Source organism: Stigmatopora argus, chromosome 12, assembly GCF_051989625.1.
Source record: "Stigmatopora argus isolate UIUO_Sarg chromosome 12, RoL_Sarg_1.0, whole genome shotgun sequence".
Lineage (NCBI taxonomy): Eukaryota > Metazoa > Chordata > Actinopteri > Syngnathiformes > Syngnathidae > Stigmatopora > Stigmatopora argus.
In genome coordinates, this window is record NC_135398.1 from 5,895,366 (window position 1) to 5,914,822 (window position 19,457).

Genomic DNA, 19,457 nt, shown 5'->3' on the forward strand with positions numbered 1-19,457 from the left:
TTAAAGTGCCATTAATTAACTAAATTTTCTGGCTTCTCTATACCCTTTTTTTTCTATTTGGGAGCTTGTGGGTTTTCTGATCATTTAAATTTATGACTCTATACAATTCCCTTTATTTGGATGAAGGCCCTGCGTCTAACTAAATAAAAACTGCCACCAGCATGCTTCACTCTGGAGATGAAATGATTTACAGAGGTTTTAAATCAAATGTGGCAAAAATATGTCTCATAAACTGCGGTGTACACTTTTCATACAACTCTAAATGCATCCATTTGTTCAAAGGATACAAATCTCAGTAGAAACAATGTTTTCCATGGTTACAAGCTGAGAAAAAACATTTCATTATTCTAATCCCATAATTGAAAAGTCATGCTTTTTAACATTTTTGGGGGTAAAAATTCAAGTGTCTACTTACTTTAATTTAACTCTGCAGGTTAATTCAAGTGTCTACTTACTTTAATTTAACTCTTCAGGTTAATTCAAGTGTCTACTTACTTTAATTTAACTCTGCAGGTTATTTTGACTTCAACTGTAAATGGCAAGGATTTCTTTTTAAATTTTTACAGTTACACAGCTATGAATTAGAACAAATATTAATTTTCTTATCCTAAATATTGCATGTTTAACAACCATGTTTTGTGTCAGGTTTTTTTTTTCTTCCCCAAAAAATTGCTGTAAAATTGTGTATTTCTCCTTGCCGTTAAAATATGTAACATAATTGGCAAACATCAATCAAATCCTATGAATCTAGTCTCTGCAATCGAGTCTGAAATGGCCAAACACTTTTCCGGAAAAAAAAATCTACGGACAATACTAGACTATAAGGGAACGTTTGCATGTTTTTGTTTCACTGTGTCAAATTTCTCTCATTTCCTTCCACATTTTTTACACATGCCTGGAACTCTATATACATAAAACTTCTTCTCTTAACTCTTGGATTATTTATGCAACTTGCTTTTCCTATTAATTCAGCACATTTAATAAGCAGAAGGCTGCGTGTTACAACATGGCAGTAAACACCTCACAAAGAAGTGCCACATGGTTTACATCAAATACCCTCAAAATCACGATAACAGGGCTCCAAATACAAGGAACACACTAAAATGTCCTAATTTTTTTTCCACCTCTCAGTGGGGGAAAAAAGAAAGATTGCATCAAATAGTTCCTGCAACAATGGGCATGTGGTGAAGACACACGGCAGTGTAACACAGCCGTGCAAATGCTCGATTAGGGACACATAAGAGCACATGAGGGATCATTTGACTTACTGAAGCCTTGTCGAGTCGTGATAATTATGATAATTAGGCGTGTTTAACAGACCGATACATTTTTGCCCCCTTTTCCCCCAGGAATAAGACAATAGGCCGCTGAGTGGCCGACAACCCCAAGATATAACTGGTCATGACCCCCGTGTGACAAACCAGCGCATTGTTATAACTATAACTGTCCTCAATTATTACTATTAGTTAGTAATCAAGTAACACGTAGAATAAACACCACTACACAGAACGATAACACAGAATAAATGATGTGAGATTTTTTTTTATCATTCCTTTTGGTTACATTCAATATTTGTATTATGTTTTGCCTTGGGCACACAAAAAAACGCAGCTCTGTGTGGACGGAGAACATGTGGAAACATTATATGTCCATAAAAGTCATAGTAAAGTTTGACTATCATGAAAAGGACATTGGATCTGGCGTGTCAAATCAATTAGCGAGGCTAGCTGAGTCAGAAATGTACTGTGGCGGCGGACAAAACGCATTAAAAATGAAGTACAAAACGTCCCTGAAAAGAAACAGTGTGTTGCCTTCACTAAAGACAAGAAGAAGCCATTCCGGGCCTTACAGGGCTGTAGGCAATCGAAGTGCACATATTACAATAAGTGGTCATTTGCTATTCCACCATAAGATAAAGTTAGGTTATGGCTGTCGTAGAGATGCAGCGGATTTTGGCAGGGATGGTGATAAGAAAAATGCTCGCTTCGACGACTGGAATAAATCCCTAATTTCTTGTACAGCTCAGCGTGCTCAAATTGAAATAACCCATGCAGTTGTCTGACTTGCACGAGAGAGGAACAAACCACTTATTTAAAAACTAAAAAATTAAAAGGCACTAAGGTTATGGTGATAAAGCTCAAAGGCACTACTCTTGTAGATTAATGACTAGAATGGCTATCTTAATGAAATTAATAGCAATCTACGGAATACCACAATCTGGAATGTATCTATACGGAGGAGACAAAGGAAAACAATATTTAGCAAGAATTTTTGTAGGGTTTTTTTTGGGAGATTGTGACTGCAAAGTTAAAATAATATTATGTGTCATAACAGTAATTATATAAGAATAAAATAAATGAGCTTGTTGTTTCTGTTTTTATCTAAATCTGGTACTATTGTAAAATGATGTAAAATTCTTAATCCAGTGTTAACAGATTGTCTTCCACGGAAATAAGGATTAAAAAAAACAACTCGTGAGAGCACTGAAAGAAACACAAAGATGATATTCTGCCAGAACGAAAGAATTCCTTAAAATAAATGTGTAACTACACTGATTAAATGGAAACGTACAGGTTTAAGGAATAGAATGTGTAGTCCCTTTACCAAAGTGGAGCATTATTTTTTCTTTTATTGCTTGTGAAAAAAATAGGACTTTTTACTTTTTTATTTTTTTGCCTTAGTTTGTGATGCTAAGAAAAATAATGGCAAATGGGACATACTAAGGCAGCATTTTTTTAATGTTTATCATCCAATATGAATCCAATATGACAGCAATTCCCTCAAGTGACATAATTTAAGACTACTACATCAATTCACATAGAGCGGATTAACTCGTTGCCTGCAAGAGACATCCGATCGTTCATTCGCTGCCAACCTCCCAGTTCAAATGGATTGGACGTCTACTAGCGACCAAATAATTTATATTCAGAGAACAAGGATGAAAAGAGCCACAGGATTGGACATGTAGTTAATAGTCTACAGACCCCCTCCTGTACAAGGTTAAGATTTTTGGTTATTATTTCCCCAAATATATTTGGCTCAATTATAACATTTCTCATCATCAAAAAAGGCATTACACCCACCAATCCAAACTATTAAATATCTCCCTGTTAATACATATTTTTGGTTGTTTTTGTCAACTGCAACAATCTTGTTTCGAAAAAACCGACCTCAACATAACTAACATCAACAACATTTTCATTTTCTGTTAGACAGACTACATTTGTGGTTCAAATCTTGAAGATTTATGATGTTCAATTTTGCAACCTATCAGGTCGGGTTCCCTTTCATAAAGTAGACATTGTTAGACTGAGGATAACGTTAAGATAAGAGCTGCATCTGCAGCAGAAGGAAATCCACTCTCTGATTACTTGCCCCTGGCTGTTATTGTTACGAGGGCCCACCGAAAAGAGGGACTGTTTTTCAGATCTGTTTGATGTGATCAAATACATATGACCCACAACAGCTGAGCACTGGGTCTCAAACCGAGCCACGTTAGCATGAGAAAAGAAAGCCGTGAGGTGAAGCCAGGTGAGCAAAGCCCAAAAAAAGGAGAGAAGAGCAGAATTGGTTAACAATACACCCTGTGGTCATGCGGGGAACACTAACGGTTTGGCAAATGGCGATTAAGAACAGTCAGTTAATGGTTTACGGACCCATGGTAAAGAAAATAATACAAAAAAAGTTAGCGCAGATTCTTATCTACCTGTACTTTAAGTGGCATGCTTCCTAAAGAGCATGCTGTGAGCGTGCATGTGCGTGTGACATGGTGAATTGTTTTGTTTTGTTTTTTCTACACTCCCACAGGCACTAGATGCAACCAATGCCAAGTCAGTGTAAATTTCTACTATATAAGAGACAATTGTGTCTTTAGGAATGCTGATGTATATGTAATGGTCACTTTATGAACTGTAAAATACTTGTTTTTAGTTTTGCTATCCATAATAATAACAGTATACTGATATGGCACTAGAATGGCGGTGTCGTGGAGTACTAAGACGTAACGTGTGCTCTGTAGTGTGTACTTTACAAGACCTAGTTTCCAACTGCTGGTCGCCCTTTCCAAGATGATAGATATCTAATAATTGCTGTCCAATCATTTTCTGCTGAGAATTTCAATGACTTATTATTATTATTATTCCATGGAATTAATTGCCTATTTTTTTAAATCAATCCAACTGGCTGCATCGATAAATCTGACCACACGAGGGCGCGCATTCTTTTAAGACATCAACAGTCAGAATTTTCCATCTTTTAATTGCGCCTAAAACCATAATGTAGGGATCTCATAGCATTCCACCAAACAGAAATATGACAAAAGAATGTATTGTATCGTCTCAATATTACTTACAAATGAACACAGTTCAAAATATGGAATTGTTTAGTTTAACAAAGCTTGTCTATTATATAAATGCCAACATGTTATTTGTATCTTCTGTCCTCTAGTGAAACGACATTGATTATTTTAAAAAATGATTGTTCATTTCCAACACACTTCATGTCTTTCACAGTGGTAGCAATTTTTTATCTATAACTTTGTCCATTGCTCATTTTGAAAAATAATAATTGTTTAAAAAAATGAAATAGCTTGCAATAAATTGAGAATTGGGAAAATCTTGTTGTATCTGTCATTTTTGTCAAATAAGTATCGAGTTTCTCCAAAGAATGCAAGTCTCTTGTGTTCACTTAAAACTACTAGTCTTGGGTTGCACTTACACTGCATAGTGGCACGATTCCACTTTTTTTCTTTCTAAGGGGTGGCATATTTTGGATGTACAGAAGATTGGGTTAAAAAAAATGCATTAAATTACAATGACATCCCTTTCAGATGTGGATAAAACCAATTAAGTATGAGGCGTTGTACCAATATAAACACAGTGGCTTTGACAGCATCAGAATGCATCGATTGGTCATATGCATATAGCAATGAAAACAGGTACTCTTTATGGACATTATAAAGCAATGCTTTCCTGTAAAACCATTTTTGAGCAAGTCGAAAGTCGTGATCTGATTAGTGATGCATCATCACACAAATCTGGCATTTCCGCATTGGGGGTTATTCTTTTAGAACATATTCCAATTTTTTGTTACATGTGGTAATTATGTATGTTCAATTAGTGGATTCTGGAGCCAACAATGTTTGAGACACCCAGTGTTAAAGGTGTCACTTATGGTGCTGTCCATTGGTGTGGTGCTGAATTGAAAAAGGTAAGAAAAATATCTGCGGGAATTCTTACACACAACACTTGTAAATCCATCTATTGTAAGCACACGACACCCATTTGTGACAAATTGGGGATTTAACATACCATGGTTTCAGATTCGGGCTAAGACAAACTTCAGTTCACATATAAATTAATTTACAAAACTAAATTTTGGAACAAACACCAACTATTTGACCACAACGCACTGCAATGTTTGGCTAAAATGCTATATTGCGTGAATCTTCCCCTTGTATTTTCCGATAAAAGTCTGTGCACCACCACTTTTTCTCACAAGAGCTATTGTACCAATGCTCAGCTCCCCACCGTGGACCGACACACCGGGGGGTTCCGAGCCAATGACCCTGAGGGGACATGCGCCTTCACAAGATGAGAGAAATAACTTTGGGGCAGGGGGCCAAAATAAGTAGTGCTGTAAAGTAGCAGGACAAAGGAAGTGCAGATGACCTCCCAGGGGTAAGAAATCATCTCACACTCTTATATTTGTTTTCTAAGTCGTATAACACACAAGAATATATCAACTCCATTAACAACATGCTCTGTGCCCACTAACTGATCAGGTTATCATCATTGATTATATGTAAGGGTGGGGGGAAAAATCCAAATCACTAAAGCTATAATTAGAAGCAAAGCTTTTCAATCAGCAGGAGATTGACAGTTAATCTCTTGTTTGTTGTGCAGCAGGTGAGATGCGGTCCACATTGATGTGATTGATGAGCTCAACGAGGATTGGGAAAAGAATGGAAATGAAAATGAATGATACTCTTTTGAAGGCTCGACCTCTGCGCAAGCTCCAGCTGCAGTAACATCAGCTTTACATGTTCCTTTGTTCACCTTTTTTCCCTTCATATAGCTTGCAGGGGCTGACTACTCAAATGAGACTCAAAGGGAATCTACCTAACCATCTGCAAATTTTGAAATAATGAGCGATGCTGAGGGGAGTCAAATTTTTACTTTGAATTGACGACGTAATTCAAAGTAAAACATTTATACAAAGTGGTCTTACTGCTGTTATGTGATGATATTGTTGAAAAATAAATGCAAATGAAGAAATGCCCTATGTGCAAGTGCAATGTTAATTTTAACCAGTTCAAGCAAGGCTCTTGATACGAGCCCTCCCATTCAAAAAGGATTGGACATATCGTGCTGCCAATGCCATTGTAATCTGAGTATTCACAGCCTGTCCTCAGATTTCAAATGAATGAGACATTTATCATTGTCAACGGAAGCTAACGGGTTTAAAACAAGCACAAGTAGTGAATAGATTAAGAAAAATAAATGTTGATTTAAATACACAATACATTTCCCTTTGATTCATGTTAATGTGGCAGTAAACTTCACTGAACCTGGACAGTAAACCTGTCAAGCTGCTGCTGGTTGTAAAGTGAATTTCGTCCCCTGCCACCGAATAGCTTTAAGATGTCACATTTTCCTCAAAGAAAAAAAATCACATTTCAAAAACTCTGACGTCAGGCTATTATTTGATGAGGCATCACTGCGTGTTCATCAACAACCATCAAATTGATTCTCACTCATATCTTGCGGATGTGTTTGAAACAATAAAGTGACGTGGTTGGCGTTATTAGCTCACAAGTCACATAAGATGTCTCCTTTTGGATTAAGAGTCCGTGGAATCCAAGTAACACAGTGGGCAGTTATCTGGGCTTAGTGTTGTTTTAAGAGGCGACACCAGTCTCGGGAGTAAAAATAAATCCAAGTCTTTCAGGTTTTCAAAGGCACCCCTTCATTTGGTCATCCAGTCAGTGAGTAATACCACTTACTAAATGCCACCGTGACTAAAGCTGCAGAGAAAAGGAGGGGTGGCAGACTACCACTGAGAGCCACAGGCAACACAGTGTCTGGGGGCCGCCGGCTTCATTTCATAGGGGACCGGCGGGCTTAAAGTTAAAGATTACTTTGAAATCTGCATCCCCGCCATCAAACTCCTCCAAAAGTCGCCCTCACCCTGCAGCCGTCACTCCCCTCTCTCGAAAAAGGAAAAAAGCTGTCGCCACGGAACAGGGGATGGGTCGGGAGTCGATCCTCTTTGATGACAGAGAAGGATCTTTTTGTTCCTTAATCCCCACAAAAGCTTTTCGAAATGTCCCTCCTCCTTTTCTCTCTGGAAGTCCAACTCAAGGGGCTTCATTATTAAATGCCAACTTATGAGTTTACCTGGTTGGCTTTGATTGGAATGTAACAAGGTCCTCTTATTGGGAACCGAGGCGTCTTCTCCTTTTCGAACAATCTTCTGCTTTCATGTCATCCAGAGGAAGCAAGGCTGGTCACATGACACAGGTCAGCTCAGTCAAAGGTGTTTCCCTAAGGAACAGCCATTAGCCCTTCAGGAAGAAGAGGTCACCCAGAAACAGACACTGACGGGGATTCGTTTCCTGTCTGCCCGCGTGTCCCGCTTAAGATGTGGTCGGAGAGTGTGTATCTTAGTGTCATTATCAGATTGGACACAGACATTTCACAGGGGGATGAAAGTGCTCGTCTCTATCCGAACATCTGCCCCAGTCAAAGACCATCTCAAAGGCATAGCCCCGAGGAGCGTCATTATTCCGTGTTCGACTTGACTCGTCATGTGATCGTAAGTGCTCTGCACCAATCGCTCTGCGTGTGTTCACTTGACTATGGCCGGACGAGCGAGCCGACAGTCCGAGGAGGAGTGAGAAAGGTGTCTGTGTTCAAAGGATTGAACACGGATTGTGCGGCCTTTTCACTTTCAACGTGTGATGGTACTTGTTCACTTACCTTGCTTTTTTCACACACAAAAACTTTGCGTGTACGACTTTTTACTTTAAGAGACAACTCGCATATAAACAACATTGCCATTGCTATTGATGATGAAATGTTGGACATAACAGATGTGACACATTATAAAACACTTTTGTTTTTTTGTTTTCTAAATTGCTCAACAACATTAATTGTAGTGCAGAAAAAAACAAAGTTGAGGACTTTGCGCAGTAAAAATCAGCAGTTCAAAGAATGAATGAATTATTGTTTTACTTGAATTTTTTAGATTATTATTATTTCAATATGAGCAAGCAAACCGAGATTTAAGCGTTTTAACATGAACAGGGTCTCAGGACAAATTAAACTAATTTCTCAGCGCACGGCTGTATATTCACGACTGTATCTATTGATCAATTTCACTGTGCCTTATGACAAATAAAAAAAAGAAATCCGGAACATGTTTGCTATGTACATCAATGAAGTATAGTTCACTTGCCTGGCTTATGTGCGTGGGGATTCTGTTAGTTTGCTGATACTTTGTCTTTGGCGTGATGTTTGCCAGAATGCTCTCCAAAGCCTGCAACCTTGAACAGGATAAGCAACATAGAAAATGTATGGGTGGACATTCACTACATAACAAACACTCTTTTCCCACAATGCAGTACCAACAGCAAAAAGGTACTGGTCACCTCATTAGGTACACAAACACATGCATACTGTCCTATTGAAGTTGGATTAACAAGTTGAAGAAAAGTGCTTATACATTATTTACAAACATTTTCCAGGCACTCATTAGACTGAGCATTTTATCTTTATTTTCCCCTGAATCTGAGTGTCTTTAAAGTAGGAAACAGTTTGGTTATGCCACAAGGAAATGTTGTGTACTCACTATGTACTTTTTATGGGTTTATATTCTGCTGTTTATTCAGAAAATGCTGCTGGATAGAAGATATTTTTTAAAAATCCAAATATGCATACTACTGTGCATATTTCACACCAAACAAGAGGATCATACTAGGGCTAACACAGGTGTATAACTCACGTGATTGAGGGCGACAAGACACGATTAACAAACTTTACAGAGCGTAACAAAGGAAACCACCAAAATAAAACAGGATGTGAACCAACACAAATCAATGCAATTGATGGCGAGGCGCAATTACGCTAACCCCTTATCCACCGTCCATTTTATAGAAAGAGAACAAGCGAGAGAGAGATGCGATTTTGTCTCCGGCTCTTTAAAATGAACATCCTATCAATTTACCATTTCTGCTTTTGTTTCCGTCCAATTGACCGATAGTAACCCCACTGACGTCCATGCTTCCCAGTGCACGCGCCACCTCCGGTTGTCCAATCAGAAACGGCGACAGGCTCCAGCGTCATCCACTGTCTTCCGGGCTGAGAACACTACTCCGGTTGACATTAAAATATACATTTTCCCCAGTTTTTTTTTAAAAGACTTTTCTAAAATACTCGAGATACTGACTTGAAGTGCCATGTACAGTGCTTTTAGATGAGATCAACATTATGTTGGAAGTACGTTCAGAAGGATAGCAGCACCCGAACCAAACCGGCAGAAGCGCAGGCGTAGCGGATGAGGTGAGAATGTATTGAAAAGCCATGCAGATGTTGCCGTTTGTTAGCTAACGGGATGCTAAATTACGCGGCGTTCCACAAATAGCACTCTAGATATCCCAAAACAATAGCGGCGCTCACACTGATTTAATTATATCCACTTGATAGCTGTTATCACAACAACCGCTGCTGTGAAAGAAAATCGAATAACAAAATAAATAAATAAATAAGCTTCTTGCCGGTGTCTGCCTGAGTCATCTAAGAACTTAAAAGCTTTTTCCCCACCCAAAAAAATATTTACAGTTTATGTCTTGTAGTTGTGAAAAAATGTATTTAAAATGGGAGAGCTCCTTATCGGTCTGTTGTCATGTTGACTGGAGATGCAAAGGATAAAGTAATCGATGTACATATGCATATATAGATGATATATCAATTTTGACAGAAGCACAATTGTTTTCTTCAGCATAAGTCACACACAATTGCTTAAAGATTGTTTGCATTCTGTCAAGTGTGCCAAACCCTCCTTATTGTCTAGTGTTACATTCTGTACACTGTTACAGTAATTGTCAAAACAACTCATTTAATTATTGAAGCCCATCTTAGATCTACAATGAAAAACAACAATTTGGCATTACGCTGTTTTTGTATGAAGATTAAGGATAAAACCTCTCAAATGAGTTTTTTCATCCCTCACTGTGCATTTTTGATTTTCTTTTGCTCGGACAAATGTTATTTATCTTTTAATCTGCTAAAGGGAAATACTCCTACTTTTGTTTTGGAGTTTTGGGTCTTCATCCTCTGGCTTTTTGTTGTGACAACTCACTTGAAAGTTGTAGTGAAAGCTGGAACTAACTTCTTTATGATCTAAAGAAATCAAACCTATGAATAAAAAAAACAAGTTGGAAGCTGTAGAACATATTCTCTGTAGGGTCGCCATTGATACATTTACTATTACACATCTCTGTTACTTTAGAACTCATCTTCCCAATTATGCTGTATATTCCTGTTCTGTAATATGGACACATTTATCCTTTAGCTGCTATGATACTTGTTGTTAACCAAGATAAGGGGCTAAAAATACATTCTAGTTGGGCTTCTGGCACGAAACGATTCAATCCCCATTGCTTCCGGAATGTATCGATTTTGCGGTTTCTCAATTTTTGCTGACCCAGCCTGTGTTTCTTTCCCCTAAGTTTCTTGTTTCTGTGTTGCAGGTCGGTTCGACTCAATTTCAGACAGCAACCACAACACCCAGGCTTCATTCCCCTCCATCTATTTTTGCAGACATCTCCCCATCCATTTCTCTTTAACCTTCTTTCCCCCTCACTATGAAGCTGAAGGAGGACATCAACCCCTTACTCCTTCAGGTTTTCCGCTCTGTGGTCTGGGTCTACTCGGCGATCACCTTTATACCCTGGTACTTCCTATCCGGGGCCAGCATCAACTTGGAACGGGCACGCCGAATTAAAGCGCGATCGGTTAGCGGACATCCGGCCGGTCCGTACCGGGCCATCAACAGCCAACAGGAGCTGGCGGCGTGGCTGCACCATGGCGTGGACACTCTCGACAAAGTTTTTGAATATGCGGCCAAAAGGTTTCCTCACAGGGACTGTCTGGGTACCAGGGAGGTGTTGAGTGAAGAGGATGAGCTCCAACCCAATGGGAAAGTCTTTAAGAAGGTGAGGGAACATTTTTGATGTAAAGTGGGGGCATTTTTGTCCTGCAAAGATTGCATTATTAAGGAAAAAATTGACATTCCACATTAATAGGCTGTTGCTAATGTTTTCCACAATGTCCATTGCGGTGAAATAATTAGCAGGCTTATGCAAACAAAAAGAACACTGGACTGATTATCTGTTAGAGAAAACAAAAGATGCTTTGTGCAATGACAACAGTTGGTGCAATAGTAGCAGGAAGCCTGCATGTGGCACTATTTGACTAAATATGAATAATAGGGGAACTTCATGCAAACATAAACTGAATGCTTTCATCTATGCAGTTAACGTCAACTCGATTTCATGTGGGCCGGACCATTTTAGATATATAATACTATTTAGATTTTTTTTAATAAATGGATTAAAAGCCCTGAATATTCAGTTTTTATAGATCTAAAACAATGTTTATTTTAGCTTTATATATATATTTAGATTTTACAAAATGAATTTAGAACTAAAAACACAGAAAAAATGGATTAAAAAATTACAATTATTGATTTAAAAGGGGAAAAATCTGGAAATTTAATATACATCTATACTCTTCATTTTAATTTGATCCTAAAACAGAAAGTTGGCACTTATGATTTACTTTCCCGGGCCACACAAAATGATGTGGCGGGCCAGATTTGGCCCCCGGGCCGCCACTTTGACACAAGTGATCTAATGTAAACAAAAAACTAAAACATGAATTCATCAGTTTAGATACAAAAACAATGCAGTGTCTTAACAGTGTCGTTGGTTATGTTAACAGGTCATTCTTGGAAACTACAACTGGCTGTCGTATGATGAAACCTATCAGGCGGCCCGGATGTTCGGAAGCGGCCTGGCGGCTCTCGGCCAGAAGCCTCTGCACAACATCGCCATCTTCTGCGAGACAAGAGCCGAGTGGATCGTGGCAGCTCAAGCCTGCTTCATGTACAATTTCCCACGTGCGTGACATTCATTCAACCCATGCTGTTATCACACTCTCTGTCTGATTCCTGTTTTTTTCTCACTTATTTGATAGTCGTCACACTGTACTCCACTCTCGGACCCCTGGCCATCGCACATGGCTTGAAGGAAACAGAGGTCACGCACATCATCACTAGTAAAGACCTGTTGCAGAGTCGTCTCAAGGTACCTGCCTGCATCCTCTATGACACGTGTCAAAGTGGCGGCCCAGGTGTGCCCCAGGAAAGTAAATCATGAGTGCCGATCATTCTTCTAATAGCTTTTTAACGGTCAAAAATTGTGCACAGGTTGAATGTACTAATTAAATGAAACCAATGTATTCTTCTAATCACTTTCTTTCTCCCACTAGGCAATATTGTGTGATGTTCCGAGACTGCAGTTTGTCATCGTAGTCGACAAGAAGCTCTCGAGCGGGCAGGACATCCCGAGAGGCGTCACCATCCACAGTATGGCTGCTGTTAAAGAAATGGGCTCCAGACCTGAAAATTGTGAGTTCACTTCAAATGCAAATCCAATGGGCAATTGGAGTGATGTGCAGATTAAGGTTCATCATCAGTAAACTCTGACCAAATTTAGGTTTTTAAAACTCTATTTGAATAAGAAAATATGCACAAAATGGCTTCCTGGGATTCACTAAAGCCAACTGCGCTCAGCTTTTTCTACAACTCACACCCACCGTTTTATCTGTGTGCACAGTAGCGACAGTCCGCAGCCAGCCACGGTCGTCGGACATCGCCGTCATCATGTACACCAGCGGCTCTACTGGCATCCCCAAGGGTGTCATGATCTCCCACGGCAACATCATCGCCGGCATCACTGGGATGGCAGAGCGAATCCCCAACCTCAAGTATGCTAATACCCAACTGTCCGTGACGTCTCGAAGACTTTCTCGGTGTAATTACATCCGTCTAATGCACTGCGTGTCAGCAATAAATGGCCTCGGATAATGATAGTCACGTGTGGCCATTAATGCACTAAATCAACACACGATGTGGATATAAATATTGGGACTTACAGGAAATCACGTTAAATCTTTGCTGCGAAACAACTTGTGACTAATGGAAGTCTTTCAAAAGATTTTGAAGCTATTTTTATATGCAGGGTGAGATTTAGCAATGTCACATATTTCATAACTTTTTACCATTTTTTAATATGTATAATTAATTGTATATGTTTATAGCCCGAATATCTATGTAAATAAATTGTCAGTGAACTGAGGCACCGGTACACGGTCGATTGATCGCCGGTCTTTTGGTCGCCTGGAAGGTTATTGATAATTACCATTTAAATCGTTGCTCAAATTCCCAAAATACAAACTGAGAATTACTATTTAGTCATACTTAATGCCCTAGTAATTATTAGGCTAAAGAAAAGCTCCAAATTTCCCGGACTTTTATTGTTTGTTGTTGGAGAACTTGTTAAGACCCTGACTGACGTAGCTTCTTAAAGGGACAACGCATGTACATACAAACTGTTATACACTCACACGTCGGCTCAGTGAAACTGCTCATGGCCATTGTTGGCTTTTATTGATGCGTAGACCGTGTTGTTTTACCTTGTTTTGTCGCCGGTCTTTTGGTCGTCAGTCTTTTGGTCGCCGGTCTTTTGGTCGCCCGTTGTCGCGGTCCGGGCGACCAAAAGACCGGCAACCAATCGGCCGCACACGGAGGGACCTGTATTTACTAGTTATTGGCCAAGCATCTGTTAAAGAGATGGCCACAATTTGCTAAGATATAGTGAGTTCAATCTGTGTGTATCAAGGTAACTAAAAAGTGTTTTTATGTTTTGACAGTGAAACAGACACCTACATTGGCTACCTGCCTTTGGCCCACGTTTTAGAGCTCAGTGCAGAGCTGGTGTGCGTCTCACACGGCTGTCGCATTGGCTATTCCTCGCCGCAGACTCTTGCCGACCAAGTCAGTATGAAAAAACAAATGCTAGCGACCTCAGATTTGACCAAGAATTGATGCTCAATGTTGTTTCATTGTTTCAGTCCACCAAAATCAAAAAGGGCAGCAAAGGAGACACCAGCATGTTGAGACCCACCCTCATGGCCACTGTACCGGTGAGTCAAAGAATAATGCATTTTCAACTTTCTGAATAAAAACTGATGAACTCTCTCTGTCCGTCGCACAGGAAATAATGGACCGTATTTATAAAACCGTGATGACAAAAGTGGAGGGCATGAGCAAATTGCAGAAGACCCTCTTTGTGCTTGCGTACAACTATAAGATGGAGCAGATATCAAAAGGCTACAGCACGCCTCTTTGTGACAGGTGACGCACGTCCGACATAATAATCCAGCAGAAAATGATGTTGTGGCAACATGCATCTCTAAATTGGCTTATGTTGAAGTACTATAAACAGTACACGTAGAAGAATTGGTTCCCTTTACCATATTTCTTGTTAACTATTTAACTTGTTGTAACTCTTGCTTGCTCTGATTATATTTAATTTTTTTCAAGTGAGTTTAAATACTAAAATCTAAAAAAAAAAACAGTTGGGTTTTAGACAGAGTGATTTGAAGTCAAATTTATGCGCCATTTAGCTTTTTTTTTACTCTTGGCATCTGGCGCAGGTAAAGCATTTTCTTATAAAGCAGCGCATTGAAACAAAAATTTGCACCTTTATCACGTCTCAGACGAATAACTGGTGTCAGAGGTCAGTTGAACGGCGGCTGCCGCAGTCATGTAAATTCATGCAAAATATTAGAAGCTTTTTTCTCTCACCGCTCCTGAAATTTGGAACAATCTACATATTACACAAGTCCCCTTCATGACAAATTTTCAAATCCATAGAGATTGCTTGCTCACGCTCTTGTCAATATCCTCTTTTTTTTTTTTAGTCTGGTTTTCAAGCGGGTACGAGCACTGCTAGGGGGCAACACGCGGGTGTTGCTGTCAGGCGGTGCTCCACTGTCAGCCGCCACGCAGCGCTTCATGAACATTTGCCTGTGCTGCCCCGTTGGCCAAGGCTATGGCCTGACCGAGACCTGTGGAGCCGGCACCATCAGTGAGGGTAATTACAAATATATGTTGCAAGTTGCAGCGATACTCTGTTTGCATTCATATTGAAATATTTGGGGATTACAGTCTGTGCTATATTTAGTCTTAACTGCAAGCCAGCGCCATTCTTAACGATTCTTTCGTCATCTTCTCCAGTGTGGGACTATAGCACCGGAAGAGTCGGCGCGCCGCTCGTTTGCTCGGAAATCACGCTCAAGGACTGGGAAGAAGGTGAGTCCAGTTCCCTGACTCGATAACAGGACAACAACAACAACACAAACTGTTACGCAACTAACAATATGTTGATTTTGGCTCATTTTGAGGGCCTTGATTTGAAAAATATTCGTTTTTTATTATCACATCACGTTTTTGAGGTAACCACATGTCCCAATTGCCTCTGATGCTAAACAGTGAACATGGTCATGAATTACCATGTTTACCATCCATGCAAAATAGTGCAAGTATCGTGAGTCGGGATGTTCTGAAGATGTGAACATGTGCATCTGTAGGCGGCTACTACAGCACGGACAAACCCAACCCACGAGGGGAAATCTTAATTGGCGGACCCAACGTGACCATGGGTTACTACAAAAACGAAGCCAAGAACCGCGAGGACTTTTTCGTAGACGAGAAGGGTCAACGATGGTTTTGCACCGGAGACATTGGAGAGTTCCACCCCGATGGATGCCTCAAGATCATCGGTGAGAAACCTAACAATTAACATTTATTTAAGAGTTGGACTTGGAAGAGAGGAGCTTCTTTTAATCAGGCAATATAGCACCGTATCTCCTCTGTACCGGCATCAACTACTTCCGTATTTCTACCCTAAAAATATCTTTCCACAGACCGCAAGAAGGATTTGGTGAAACTACAGGCTGGCGAGTACGTGTCCTTGGGGAAAGTGGAGGCGGTTTTGAAGAACTGCCCACTCATAGACAACATCTGTGCCTATGCCAACAGGTAAAGTCTTTCCACAAAGGGCCTCCATTATCCAGGCTGACGTTCTTTTTCATGTAACGACCTTCTCTGTTTTGGTTCGCAGCGACCAGTCGTACGTGATCAGCTTCGTGGTGCCCAACCAGAAACAACTAACGGCACTAGCGGAGCGATTGCAGGTGCGAGGCACGTGGGAGGAGATATGCAACAACCCCCAGATGGAGAGGGAAGTCCTCCGCATCCTCACGGAAGCCGCCATCTCATGTAGGCCGCGTTCTAGTCCCTTTTTGTTCAATGCCTTTGACCATGTTAGCATGAACTCACTCAAGTCATACATTGACCTGCACCTATTGCTCTCCCTCTCACAGCCAAACTGGAACGCTTCGAGATTCCCAAAAAAGTCCGTCTGAGTGCAGAAGCCTGGACGCCAGAGACCGGCCTGGTCACGGACGCGTTCAAACTTAAACGCAAAGAGCTTAAAACACACTACCAAGAAGACATTGAAAGGATGTACGGAGGGATATAAAACCAGCGCACACGCAAACAAGCACACAAGCAGCTCTGAGGCCCCCAAAATGTCAAATGAAATGGGGGGAGGGTGCTTTAGATCCACAAGAAGGACGCCCGCATCAATGAACACCCAGTTCAACTCTCTTCCACGCAACCAGTGACTCGCACACTCGACGATACACTTCGCTCTCGGAGTTACCGTGGCAACCAAGGACACGCACGGACATCCGCACAAATATCAGGTTTGAACGGACGCGATCAGCTTGGCCGCTCTTCGCTTTCGCTCGTCCTTGGACGCCCTCGCTGGTACAGTTTTGCTGCCTAAAATGAATTCAAAGGCCAAATGTGGTCATACAGTACAAGCGATGCCTTAAAGCAGTTTTCAAAAGGGTCGATATGGGCTTTTAATATCTATTGTTTTTCAGGCTGTATCTGTTGTCAAAGGGGAATTGAACCCAAACATTTGGGAGGAAAGGAAGTATGTAGAATGAATATGCACGCATATACAATAGGTTTGATTACGTTCAATTTTGATTCCATGAAGGCAAGATTGACAAGAAGACAGGGTTTTTATTCCCCTTTTAAAGTCAAACATATGATGTGAGAACAGTAGGAGTCAAGGTTAACAAACCTTTATCGCCCTAAGGCACACATTTTGTCTTTGGAAAATGTCGCAGCACATGGCTAAATGGAAATGTCAAAAAGATCTATTGGGATTTTTTATTTTCACAGAAAATAGACCAAAAAAACCACACTTTTTTCAAATCTGTTTTCTTATCAGTTTTACAAGAGGACCAGTCTTTACTTTGAATATTGAGTATTCAACTTTCACAAATTTCAAGGTTCTTGCTCAATACTGTTATGATTCGGTTTCAATCCGGATGAATGAAGTAACTTTTCTCAGTCTCTAAAAGTGTCCAGATTTTTATCATTTTCCTTTTAATGCTTCTTCTCGTATGTTTTTGTCTGTTGATGTTGCAAAGCCATGAGATTTCAGTGTTGTTGTTAATGTATTCATTTGAAGGTCTTTTAATGACATATTTTTTATCCGGTATAATGGTAGTTTGTCCATCTCCTTCCGCCACTGACTCCGAGATGACTTTCCCTATATTTTTCATTTTATTTGAACATTTTTTTATTCATTCCCCTGAATTTGTTTACTTCAGTCTGTGTTTACTAATTAGCCAAACAGTCTTGTCTCATCAGCTTTCACTTTGCGCTCAGATCGCGGCATAAATGGATACCATAGCACCCCTAAAATTTCCCATTAAATTTACCAATCAAGAATTTTAGCATCACTTATGAATCACATCAAATGGCATCCAAGCATCTCCTAGGGTAAATGCACAAGAGAATGTAGTTGGCCTCCCCGTTTATTTTGACATTCATATTTATACTCACTCCTCAGCCATGGCTTTTTTTTGCCTGTGAATATAAATGATACAAATGATTGTGCAATATGTATACACATTTTTGTCTAAATTATATAGGAATATTTCAAAAAGAAAAGACTGTATCTCCACCATCAGATTTTATAAGCGGTGTACTAATAGGAGTCCAGTAGAATGACATGGTAGAAGACACTGTAAAGTAGGGGTACGATACTGGGTTGGATTTAAAAACTTGAAGGGAAGAGCAAAATAAACAATTCATCGATAAAGAATCGTGTAAAAAAAAAAAGAAGGATCCCCCCAGCATTACTATGCCTGAGGCGACACTGGCGTAAAAACAAAAGCTCAGAAGGGTATCTCAATATAGCTGATGGTTGCAACAAGTGAATATTGGCGTTGTAGGAATCGCATGTGCACAACTGTATCAAACCGAGTAGTTAGAGCATCTAGTAGGTGATGATGAAGCCAAACGAGAGTCGTGAAGAAATGTAATGGAACACTTTTGAGCGTTTATTCGATCTCCATCTTTGTTTTTACTTGTAAATTCAGAATATTTTCTGATTATGTTATGACATTTCTGCAAAGGTAGACACTAATAGAACAATGACAGTGATTACGAGTGAAGTGTAAGATCGTTTTTAGAGTTCACATGATTTACAACCTGTGATGTAATTGTCTAGTAGGAAAATAGTGGTTTTGGCTAGTGAGGACAAAAAGCATATAAATAAGCATATGGAACTTTTTTTGTCATTCATTTTTCACTACTGGGAGGGTTGGCAGCGAATGAACATTCCGATTTAAATGAATTTCACATCTATCGCCACCAATGGCAGTTAAGATGGATAAACCTACAGAAAATGCTCAAAAAGCTTTCCACTTCATTCCTTAATATTACTGAATGACTTGTAATTGTGTGGTGTGAATTTAATTATTATTTTTTTAATATGGAAGTTTCATGTGTGATACCCTAAATGTGTTGTATATAAACTCAACAAATCAACGTTTTGTATTTAAGTCAATGTACATTATACTACATTACTGTAGCTTTGTGGTGATATTTTTCAGTAGGATTTTTTTTTTGTCTCCTTCCACTCCAACCCAAAATTTTCGGGTTTCGGTTGACTGAACTTGAGACTTTTTTACCCCGGAACGCAACTTGTGCTTGTATAATTTTGCTTGTGTATTCTTGTTGCCTTCTGACATGAGAGCTTGTCTTCGGGGCTCCTACGAATGTGACGTCACGGGTGTAGTAACCCTCTTTCAGCCCCTCGCATTTAGTCATGTATAACAGTTGAATGTTAAGTACTGTATCTTGAAGTGAGAAGAAGGTGCTGTCGAACATTTTTCTTTTCACCCTCTTATAGTTTCCTTTCAAAATCCTTAGACTTTACCTTTCAGAAATATTTGATTTGG

The 19,457-nt window shown here is 39.8% G+C and overlaps 2 protein-coding genes across 4 annotated transcripts in view; one reads left to right on the forward strand and one right to left on the reverse strand.

Moving 5' to 3' along the window:
* The window catches only part of pax3a (paired box 3a), a 32,664-nt gene extending 23,373 nt beyond the window's left edge, over positions 1-9,291 (reverse strand). The window contains exons 1-2 of one of the 3 annotated variants that reach the window (XM_077615153.1): positions 9,226-9,291; positions 8,458-8,545 (exon numbers count right to left, since the gene is read on the reverse strand). The gene's annotated coding sequence lies outside the window, so the exon portion shown is untranslated. The other 2 variants (XM_077615151.1, XM_077615152.1) reach the window with 2 other exon arrangements.
* Positions 9,284-18,111, forward strand: acsl3b (acyl-CoA synthetase long chain family member 3b). Its single transcript, XM_077615149.1, has 15 exons — positions 9,284-9,560; positions 10,751-11,215; positions 12,003-12,180; positions 12,258-12,367; positions 12,552-12,690; positions 12,899-13,049; positions 13,995-14,118; positions 14,196-14,267; positions 14,339-14,478; positions 15,048-15,220; positions 15,364-15,438; positions 15,717-15,908; positions 16,053-16,167; positions 16,250-16,407; positions 16,512-18,111. The coding sequence occupies exons 2-15, from the start codon at positions 10,865-10,867 to the stop codon at positions 16,667-16,669; spliced, it is 2,136 nt and encodes a 711-aa protein (XP_077471275.1). The 5' UTR covers positions 9,284-9,560; positions 10,751-10,864; the 3' UTR covers positions 16,670-18,111.
* Positions 18,112-19,457: the final 1,346 nt, after the last annotated feature.

Bases quoted from the DNA above. Each gene is read 5' to 3' on its own strand.
- acsl3b (XM_077615149.1), top strand. From the start codon at position 10,865: ATGAAGCTGAAGGAGGACATCAACCCCTTACTCCTTCAGGTTTTCCGC. The intron at 11,216-12,002 runs GTGAGGGAACAT...TTATGTTAACAG, and splicing joins ATGGGAAAGTCTTTAAGAAG to GTCATTCTTGGAAACTACAA. The intron at 14,268-14,338 runs GTGAGTCAAAGA...TCCGTCGCACAG, and splicing joins CCCTCATGGCCACTGTACCG to GAAATAATGGACCGTATTTA.